We start from the raw sequence: 11,484 nt of genomic DNA, 5'->3' as shown, positions 1-11,484 counted from the left end.
TTAATTTGAAGAATATTTTAGGGATATAATTAACTAGAACTGAAAAGGTATTTAAGAATCTATTACTATATCTTGCAAGGGATTATTTCTCTAAAGATTTCACTTATAGCAGAGACATAAAAATATTCATGAACAGTAATAACCTTCAGGTTTTAGTTATCAGCTTAATAATGGCATACTTAAAAGCAAGAGATGGCTGCCTTTTTTTCCTTTCCTTCTTTTTTACTGACCAGACTACATAAAATGGATAAGAATTGCTTTTATCATTTATGCATACATATTATTTTAATTTGAGTATAGATTTAAATTTTTGGATGGAATTAATTTAAAAACAAGAGCCAATTATATCACATGAGATTTATATAAAAGATGAACATGAAATAACTTTTAAATTATATTTAATAATTATAAATCATGACAATTTGAAACTTGTAAAAACCTAAATTATATGTTCAGATATTAACCTTGAATTTTAAATATTATCACCTATAAAGTGACTACTTAATAGGGGGGGAGATCAAATTTATTTGTGAATTCAGTCATAGTTTTAATATTTTATAGGGAATAGATCATTGTGATGGACAGATGCCTGAAAACAAAGTCAAAGTTGATCAACAAAAACAGTATCCTTAATGTTTCAATTTTATTTATTTTTTTTGTGTGAAGATTAATTCAAATCTTTATGGGATTATTTTCACTTATACTTGCCAAATTTTCTTATTAATTATATCTGTCATTATCACATCCATAAAATGGGGATGATATTCTAAAGCTTCTTTATACCAATTGTGTGGATAAACATTAAAGTTTTGAAAAAATGGAGATTATAAAGTCTCATAGGTGGAGAAAATCATTTATACTCTAAAATAGAACTTGGTAGACTTTTCCTTCTAAACACCACTATTAAACTACAGATCAATTATCAACCTAAGAGAATGTACACCACTTCTCTTCCATTGAATTGTAGCATTGAAAGGGATATTAAAGGCCATTATTTGTCCATCAGGTTATAGGTAAAGGGATTTTTTTTTAAATGGAATATGCTATCGATAAGTTTAAACATTTATGTATAGATGTATAGTCGGGCCTGACTTTCTTGCCTCTATTCTAGTTTTTTTTAACTGCCATTCTCCTTTCAAATTAAAAGAAGAGATAGAAAAGGAATGTGAAAATTTGTACTTCGTTATAGTAAAAGTGTTACCACGTTGTGTCAGGAGCATAGAGCAGCCTAGAAAGAAGACTAGAAGGTGGAAGACCTGAGATGGACTGTTTTCAGCGGTGTTGGCCAATTCGGTTACAGCTGTCTGAGCCTCACTTGCACGGGTACCACATATAAATGTGGCCAAAATGCAGTGCTCTTTGAAACATTAAATATTATATTTTTGTTTTCAGTATAGTTTGGGATTATATTTTATTGGACGGTACTATTTGCCTCTTCATCTCACTAGCATATTTGAACTAAATCTCCCACTTCATTCCAGATCTGAGCAATTAATGGCCAATTTTGTCCACAATACTTTTTGTCATAGAATTATTTTCTGATGGACTCTATTTAAAGAGATTCCATTCAAAAACTATATGTTTGAATGCGTCCTTAGGGAAATAATAGGAATACCCGACTTGGAGTCTGATATGTAAAAACATTGACAATGGATTGAAGCTGACTCCAATGTGCTGCACATGGTTCCTGTGATACATTTTCTGGTGTGAACCATCATGGAAATGATTTATTTTTCCCTTAAGACACATGAGACACTTTTTAGCATAAGCTCTGCTGAATTCTGGATGGCTTTGTAAATACAGAATATGAATACATCATATAGTATATGGTGGCACAGCAAGCTAAGAGTTCGGGCTGCAAGAAGTGGCTCAAACGAACCAGCTGTTCCATCAGAGAGAGGTGAGGCTAGTGTTCCCATAGCGACTTACAGTCTTGGCAACATGAGCAGCAGTTCCATTCTTTCCTGTAGGGTCACTGGGAGTGAGAATTGACTCAGTGGCAGTGGTTTTATACATATGTACATGTATACTTACATATCTTTCCTTATATTTATGCACAAAGATTAAAAATATTTTATATAAATAGTATGCAGGTTCTAGGACACGTAAGTTCTGAAAGAATCAACAATAAAATACAAAATCATTGTAATTGTGACCTATGGTTTGGAAGTGAAAAAAGGAAAAATTTGAAAATGAATAGAATTCTCCATATGTACCATATTTGAAGGAGTTAAATGTGTAGGAAGTTATAAGGTTGTTTTTACTGGCTCGCTTTCTTTAATTGAATTAGCAGGCTAATATAATCAAGTTACTATTTTCCAAGGTGATTCCAATAAGCAGAATTTATTATCTTTGTTTTTAATTATGTGTAGAAATATTAGAGTCCTAAGTAAATGAGCTTTCTTTTTCCAGCATTATTGATGATGCTGCATGATCTGTTATTTATAGTATTTCCAAGAAAGCACAAGGAAAAGGCAAGGTACACCCATGACTTTGAAATAAATGAGCTCAATTGTTTTCATGACTTTCTTACTGAATGTATTAATAGAATGTAGTTCTCAAAACTTTTGTCTTCATTCAAGTATATATACTTGATGTATATATAACTCAGTCACACAAGTAGATGTTAGGTCAATATATGTTGAGAAAACAATTATGTGTAGGGGATAAGGATTTTATCAAGAATAAAGGCTAATTATAACCAACTAAACATTTTCTAGTTTATTCTAGATGTAAATGATTAAGTTAAAGATTAGCTTTTAATTGAGCAATAATGATTATTAGTAATTTTACACTTGGTATTAAGAAAACATACTTTATATGCCATTAACATTTAAATCTATTTCATCCTGAAAAACATGCTGTTTTTAGAGCACCACAGGATCACTTCTTTGGGCAAAGGAAGCTGGTTGTTGGGGAACATCAATCAAACTGGATACTTTAGGGTCAACTATGACCTAAGGAATTGGAGATTATTAATTGAACAGTTAATAAGGAACCATGAGGTAAATTCTGGATTTTCTCTTTAAAATCTGTTTTCAGATATGACCCCTGGATTTTAATTCAAAATTTCTAACCAGAAAAATATTTTTCTGGTTGGCCTCATAGGTGCTCTCAGTCAGTAACCGAGCAGGTTTGATCGACGATGCCTTCAGCCTAGCCAGGTAGGTATATTTTCCAATGGAACTACACAATACTAGTGAGACTTTCTCTGTTAAATTCAACTGCGTATATGTTCTGAGAAATCTTCTGGAATAATTTGCCTCATGTGCTCTGGGTTTGGGATATGAATTATAATCATATGATCTTGATCAATAGTAGCCATAGGGTGTTTCCAAGTCAGAAGAAGCTTGATCGATTTCACTGAAAATTCAATTGAACACTCTGGAGATTAATAATTGCTTCACCATTTCACTAATTAACTCTACAAAATGGAGCCATTGCACCATATTTAATGTTTGATAGATTATACTTTTAAGTGTTAGCAGTTTTTTCTCTTACATAGATTAGTATATCTTTTTAAAATGTGATGCATTTTGAAAAACTAGTGCTTTTCAGAAGCAGGTAGTTTCAAATTTTGATTAAAGCTACAGATTAAGCATCTCAAGGCAAGATTCATAGCAATTTTATAGTAGCAGTTTCATTAATACTTTTTTCATAATTTGTTATACTATTAAAGTAAATTATGCTTTGCATAGTCTTTAAATTAAATAACTTGATAATAAACCCAAGTGACTTACTCAGTTTGGAGACTGAGTAGTATAACAGCTTAGTTCTGACTCATTTGTACTGCTTCATATGCAAATTTTAATTTAGTAATTTGATTTTACAAGCTACAGATTAGGACACAGTAGTTCTCTTAACTTACGTGTTTGTCATTCATTATGTTAATTCTCCTATGATACTGTGAAAACCACTTAGAGATGTCTGATGCGTTAGGCATTGTCTCATAATGGGGCCTGAAACTGCTTTCACAGTGTGCATATTCCATCAAATATCAATTTTCTTCTACATGTTAAAAAGCATATAGTTCCCTAGAGCTTTGTATTTAATCAAAACTAATGAGCCTAAATATCGATCCCAGATAATTACATTGATAGAGGCAAAATCAAAGTTTGGAATCAGGTTTCAGAAAACAGCACCCATTAAATAAATAATAGTAGACAAGGGAAACCTCATTAAAACAGGCAAAGGACTTTCAGTGGTTCTTTTAAAAGAAATTTATTTCTGGTCTTTGCCTTTTTCATTGTTAAAGAAGCCGAGAACCTGTATTAATATTTTCTGTTACTTGATGAGTGATCCTGTCAATGCCTCATTTTGGGTAGACCTTCAGGTACAAAAATAGCTCCTAACAGAATGATAAAACTAAGGATAATTTAGCAGCAATAAAATGTCTAATACAGTTGTCTTTATTCAATACAGTTGTTTAATGAGAAACATTTTTTGCTTACAACCGGGTAATTATGAATTATTCCATATTACAACATCAACTTATTGGGCAAACATTTAGAAATAATAGAGATTGAGAGGATCTCTTGAGATATCTATGTGTGTAAATCATGATTAAGAAGTATTTCTTGCTTGAAAGTATGATGTAAAGACTTAAAGTATGTTTTAGATATAGTGGAAAGATTAAGTCAACATAGAAGTTCCAAAAAATACAGAAAGTCAATGAGAATACACTTACTCTAATATTGCACCCAGAGAAAAATCATGAAAATCAAGTGGATGCAATAAATTACCACGGAAAGATAAAGTAACTAGCAGAAAAATTATATCAAGAACTAACAATTACCTGAAACTTAAAAGGCACCAGACACAAATCTCTTTACAGTTATTAATTTAATGAATAATTGATAAAGCCTTATGAAATATGTAGGATTTGTTGTTGCTGCTGCTGTTAGGTGCCCTTACGTCTGTTCTGACTTACAGTGACCCGAAGTATAACAGGACTAACATGCCCGTCCTGTGCCACGCTCACAACTGTTAGGCTTGATCCTATTGCAGCCACGGTGGCAATACAGCTTTTTCTCTGCTCCTCTGCTTTACCAAGTGAGATACTCCTTTCTAGGGACTGGTCTCCATCATGTCCGTAGTAAATGAGATGAAGTTGAAGCAGCATTCTGGCTGTACTTCTTCTGAGACAGATGTGTTTATTCACTTGACATACATCGTACTCTCAACATTTTTTTTTGCCAGCAACATAATTGAGATGTGCTGACTCTTCTTCAGTCTTCCTTACTCAGCGTCCGACTTGTTCGATGTCATGTGTGTATGACAGTGTCCGACTTGTTCAATGTCATGTGTGTATGACAGTGTCCGACTTATTCGATGTCATGTGTGTATGAGGGAACAGAGAATACCATGGTGCCTTGGTCCTCAAAGTAACGTCTTTGCCTTTCAATGGTTTGTTTTCTATATGTAGGATGATCCTATTATTATTACTATCTTATGAATGAAGAAACTAAGGATTAGAGAAGTTATTTAACTTGACCATGTAAGACAGCTAGCAATTAACAGAGCAAGTATTTGCAGCCAACTTGTGGGACGGTAGAACCCAATCTGTTAAAAAGGACAGGATTCTACACTTCAATGGCAATGCCATTTATTTTAATAAAAAGGCAATTTACTTTAGAAAACTGAAGGACTTTAAAAACACATGTATATAAAGAGGGGGTACCCCCCGCCCTCCAAATGGAAAAAAGCCCCACTGGGCAGAACTTTCATACTGTGCATTTTTCCTGCTAGGTGAGCAACTTGCTCTTAGTGCACCCAGGGGCATCACCTGGGGAGGTTCTTTCTGGTCTCAGTGAAATTTTTTTTTTAAAGCAGTATCACTGGAAGCTCAGTTTTTCTGATGGCCAATTTAAGAGAACAGGATTCAGTTGTGAAATTTTATTTCCTGCCTGGAAAAAATGCCTCAGAAACTGTTGTGATGTTGAACACAGTTTACAAGGACAGCACTGTGGGAAAAACTCAAGTGTATGAGTAGTTTTCTTATTTCAAGAAAGGTGAAATGCCGATTGATGATAAAATTTGTTCTGGACATCCGTCAACATCTCGAAAAGACAAAAATGTTGACTCATAATCCATTTGGAGTTCCTTCCACCAGGTGAGATTATTAATCAAGCTTTCTATCTAGAGTTTCTGAAACGTTAGTGTAACTGTGCTACAAAAATCCCCTTATTTGTGGCAGATGGGGGGTCTGCCTCTGCCACCACAACAGTGCATCTGCTCAGGTAGCCATCTCAGTGTGCTAATTTGGGGCAAAAAACAGCATGTCCCTCTGGCCCCATGCATCTTAACTCACCTCACTCTGTGCAACTTCATTTTGTGTCCATGAATCCAGATGGGCATGAAAGGACAGCCATTTGAGGACATAGAAGGTGAAGAAAATAATGAGGGAGGTGCTGTCAGCCATCCAAACGGAGGACTTTTGATAATGTTTCTAAGAATGGAACCACAATGTATTAATGTAATGGAGAGTACTTTGAAGGTGATAAAGGTTGTTTTGTAAAAAATTTAAATACATAGCTTTGAAAAAAATAAATCCGTGTTTTTTTTTCCTTTGGGGGTGTACCTCCTCATATTCTGAAAGTTTTAGAATGCTGTTGAGAAAACAAGTAGCGATGTTTTAAAGACAGAGAGCGAAAGAAAATGGAAAACAAGTGATTATTTTTTACTCATTCACATTAAAATGTTGTTTTTAAATGGAATGTTTAAAATATTTGTAACCTTTGTCTGCCTGTTAGAATATTATTAGATATACATCCCCCTAATATATATTCCTTGTTGACTGTGTTAGAACATTGCTTTCCATTTTAATTTTGGAAGTCTAACACTTGAAACAAACCATTTTATTATCATTTATAAAAATTCACCAGGGAATATGAAATGTCATTAAAGCTATAATTATGAATTTTAAAAATGATCATGAGATTCCTTCATTTTAACATATGTAGTTGTAAACAAAGACATATGGATGCGATACCCAGGAATCAATCTCCTCAATGTGTGGAAATGCATATAAGGAAGCTCAATATCCTTATCCAGAATTAAACCAGGGGCAAAGTATGGAACAGACCATCAATTGCTACTGTGCAAGTTCAAATTGTAACTGAAAAAAAATTTTTAAAGTCCAGTAGGAGAAAAATATGAGTATTCAGATGAGTATATCCCACCAGAATTTAGAAAACATATCAATAATAGCCTTGCAGCATTCTTTGAACATCAATGATTAAAGACCAGATGCATTTTTGGATGAGCATCATAGATGAAGAAAACAAAAAATCATTAAAAAGAAAGGAAAGGTAGAAGACATCAAAGTGGATGTCAGAAGAGACTCGGAACTTTGCTATTTATTGATCATAGAGCAGCTAAAGCAAATTGAAAAATTAAAGACAAAGTAAAAGGACTGGCTTGAAAATTTTATAGGATGGCTCCAGAAGACAAAGTAAAGCATGATCATGAATATGCATAAACGTTTAGTTAGAAAACCTAAATAGAAGAACATGCAGCATTTTTCAAAATGAAATAAATGAGAAAAAATCTCAAGTCTTGAGCTAAAATACTGAAGGATTCTATGGACAATATACTTAATAATGCAAGAAACATTAAAAAAGAATGAAAGAATACATAATTACTGTACCAAAAAAAATGGTCAACATTCAACCATTTTAAGATGTCACTTTCCGGATTAAAGTTTGCCTTATCAAAGTCGTGATATTTTCAATCTCTTCACATGCATGAGACAGAGGGACACAGAATGGCAAAAGACTGGAGAAGAATTAATCATTTGAATATAGTATTGGCAAAGAATATTGTATATACATGGGTGGCCTGAAAAAGTGATCAAACTGTCTTTGAAACAATACGGACAGAATGCTTCTTCAAGGTAAGGACGGTGAGACTTCATGCCAAGTACTTTGCACGTGTCCTCAGGACTGGCTAGTCCCACGGTTGATAGTGACGAAGAAGAAGCTCATGTGTGCAGAGTAAAATGACGCCGTCAGTGTTGTAAGACTGGTATCCTTGGAAAGCAGAGAGCCAGGCCTTCTTCTCTGAAGGTTCTGGGTGAGTTTGAACCACCAACCTTTCGGTGAGTAGCTGAACGCTTCACCATTTGAACCACTTAGGTTCTTACTCTTTTGCAGGTAGGAGCCCTAACTGTAATGAATGAATCCCAGTGCCAGTCTGGCATCAGAGTAGCTGCTAGAACATTTCACAGTTGCCCAACCCTGAGATTATGTGGAGAATTACTAGTAGCTAGTGCTTTGGCAGGAACAAAATGTCTCCTTCTAGAAATCCTGGTGGCACAGTAATATCCATCGACCTGCTAGCGGTAAGGTCAGCAGCCAGACATCACCAGCCGCTCCTAGAGAGAAAGCTGGGACTGAATACTCCCATGAAGAATTAAAGCAGCGATTCTCAACTGGTGGGTCATGACCTCTTTGGGAGTCAGGCAACCCTTTCACAGGGGTCGCCCAATTCATAAGGGTAGGAAAATTACAGTTATGAAGTAGCAATGAAAATAATTCTATGGTTGGGGGTGGGGGGTCACCACAACATGAGGAACTGTAGGAAAGCATCACGGCATTCGGAAGGTTGAGAACAACCGTGTTACAGTCTCAGAAGCCTCCAGGGGCAGTTCTATCTTGTCCTACAGGGTTGCTCTGAGTCGGCATCAACTGGGTGGCAGTGAGTTTGGTTTGGGATTTTATTGCAGCAAAGACCGCACACAGGAGAGATTGTCAGATTGTCCAGTGTGTCTTTCTGTTGTGCATGTCACTCTGAGTTGGAATTAACACCCAGGCACTAACAACAAGCAATACAGACTCAGATTTAATTGGGGAAATGCTTAGCATTACTTGGACATGCAGGACATTCCTATTTTAGTGTATTCTAGTAAATATTCTCTAATTGTGTTATTTAATCTATTATCAACCTTTTGGAGTCTAACTACATCATGCTCTATTAAGTATGTTCAAAGAGACTGAGTAGAAGATTAGAAAATATTTATGAAATTCTCATGCATCAGGCACTGAGCTGAGGATTTTCTGAAGGATCTCATTCATACTTTTCAGTCAAACCACTTCATGAACTGGTTACTAATCAAAATTTTATAGCTGAGACATCAAGGTTAAAAGTCACTCAGCAAAAATTGGGCAGCTCTTAAGTAAGGGGTGGGATATAACCTCAAACAATTGAGCAGGAGTTGTCCTGACCCCAAATCATAGTAATTTTCCCAAGTATTTGAAATTGTGCCTAATCCCCATTCTCTTAGTCAATTGAGGATATAAGTATTCATTTAAAAAATGGTTTTACTTTAAAAAAAAGCCTTTTCTACCCTCCCCATCAAGAATAAGGTATTCTTTAGCAAGTCCCCTTGAACTCATCAGCCATGAGAGAGAGAGAGAGAGATGCTTCCATAAAGATTTGCAAGCTGGAAATCCTAGGGGGCAATTCTGTATTATTCTATATGCTTCTTGTGTGGTAACATGCTTGTTTTTGTGTGTGTGTGTAGTTTTAGTTTGCATGCCTCCATATTATAACAGCTCTCACCTTGTAGCACAGCATTTACTCTTCTGATCCCTGATGATTGTAGAGGAGCACTGATGACATAATGGCTACCTACCTGTTGGTCTGAAATCTGAAAGGTCAGCAGTTTGAAATCATTAACTTCTCCACATGAGGCTTTCAACTCCTGTCAAGAGTTACAGTCTCGGTGCTGTCCTCTGAAGTAAATTCTTCTAGGGAAGTAGGGGGGGTGTCCACACCGTTGGGTTTGAGGCTGGCCCCACAGACTTGTCTATTGGTTCCCTGGTACATGCCGGTATGTTGTATTCACTTCTTGGCACGTCGGGTAGAAGCTTGGTCTCTCTCCTACAGCCTGGGGAGAGGGGCACTTCTGATTTGAGCTCACAGGAGAAAGGAAGAGGGATGGAGAGGGAGGGAAAACATCCTGGCCCACCAACCCCCGGGGACGATATTTCTGTTCAGAGCAGACAATGCGCACAGAGGACCATAGGGCTGGCCCTACCATGAGACACAAAGTCCCTCACTGAACCATAGCGCTAAGGGGGACAGAGCTGCAGACACAGTGCGGGAACTGTGCCCGGTCTGACCCCAGCACCCTGGAGGGAAACACTGAGGGCATGCAACAGAGCAGCAAGGGGAGCAAAGTGATGAATTCCCCAGCAAATACCAAAAGTAGACTTTGGAGACAGAGTGTGGCAGCCCATCGGACTCGACTGGAAAGCACTTGTAAAGGGCAACAAAGAGACCTTGAACTATTTATAGGCTTTTCCATTTTTGTCAGTGGCTTTCTTTTTGTTGTTGCTGTTATTTTGTTGATTTTGACTTCCTTTGTTGTTTTTTTTTCAGCTTTGCCTGCTTTTTGCGCTTTTTATTGTCTCTGCATGTCTATCTAAATAAGATAGGTAGGGTAAACAATTCGGAGATGATAAGAATGGACCGATGGTTCCGGAGGTATACTGAAGGGGAGGTGGGAGAAAGGAAGGGGGCGGGGAAACCAACCCAGGCACAAGGGAACAACAAGTGAACTAAAATCAATGACGAGAAGGGCTTCAGATGCCTATTAGGGCTTAACCAAGGGCAATGTAGCAGCAAGCAATCACTAAACCCGAATGAAGGCCGAACATGATGGTGGGACAAGAGGAAAGTAAAAGGAAATAAAAGAAAAAACCAGGAGTTAAAGAACATTTTTAGATGTCTAAATACAGACATGTACATATGTAAATATATATATATAATGAGAGGGGAATAGATCTATGTACTTATATCTATATGTTAAGAATTGAGGTTGCAGATCGACATTGGGCCTTGACTCAAGTACTCCCTCAACACAGAACACTTTGTTCTAATAATCCAGCATTCTGTGATGCTCACCTTCCCAACACAATCATTGAAGACAAAATGAGTACATAAGCAAATGTGGTGAAGAAAGCTGATGGTGCCCGGCTGTCAAAAGGTATAGCATCTGCGGTTTTAAAAGCTTGAAGATAAGCAAGAGGCTATGTATCTGAGAAGCCACAAAACCCAGCCTGTGTGATCATGATGTGTCAATAGGATCAGGTATCAGGCATCTAAGACTCAGAACAAAATCATACTCAATGTGAATGGGAGTGGAGTCGTGGGGTGCGGGAGGAGTAGAGACCCAAAGCCCATCCGTAGACAATTGGATATCCCCTCACAAAAGAGTTACAAGGAAGAGATAGCCAGTCATGTGTAGTATAGCACCAATGAAACACAACTTTCCTCTAGTTCCTTAATGCTTCCTTCCCCCCACTATCATGACCTGAATTCTACATTACAAATTGGATTAGACCAGAACATGCACACTGCTACATATAAGAGCCTGCAGCACAGGGAATTCAGGATAGATAAAACCCTCAGGGCCAACAATGAGAATAGAGATACCAGGAGGATAAGAGGAGAAAGGAGGAATCGATCACAAGGATCAAC

The 11,484-nt window shown here is 36.7% G+C and overlaps 1 protein-coding gene across 1 annotated transcript in view; it reads left to right on the top strand.

The window, feature by feature from the left end:
* The window catches only part of TRHDE (thyrotropin releasing hormone degrading enzyme), a 528,098-nt gene that overhangs the window by 420,675 nt on the left and 95,939 nt on the right, over positions 1-11,484 (top strand). Inside the window, exons 9-11 of the mRNA XM_004700783.2 lie at positions 1,804-1,900; positions 2,872-3,005; positions 3,109-3,164. Coding sequence (XP_004700840.1) covers positions 1,804-1,900; positions 2,872-3,005; positions 3,109-3,164 — 287 coding nt within the window. The remainder of the gene's footprint in view (positions 1-1,803; positions 1,901-2,871; positions 3,006-3,108; positions 3,165-11,484) is intronic.

Source organism: Echinops telfairi, unplaced genomic scaffold (assembly GCF_000313985.2).
Source record: "Echinops telfairi isolate 266 unplaced genomic scaffold, ASM31398v2 ScPeMD7_2;HRSCAF=8, whole genome shotgun sequence".
NCBI classification, from domain to species: Eukaryota; Metazoa; Chordata; class Mammalia; order Afrosoricida; family Tenrecidae; genus Echinops; species Echinops telfairi.
This window is presented reverse-complemented; position numbering and strand designations above follow the sequence as displayed.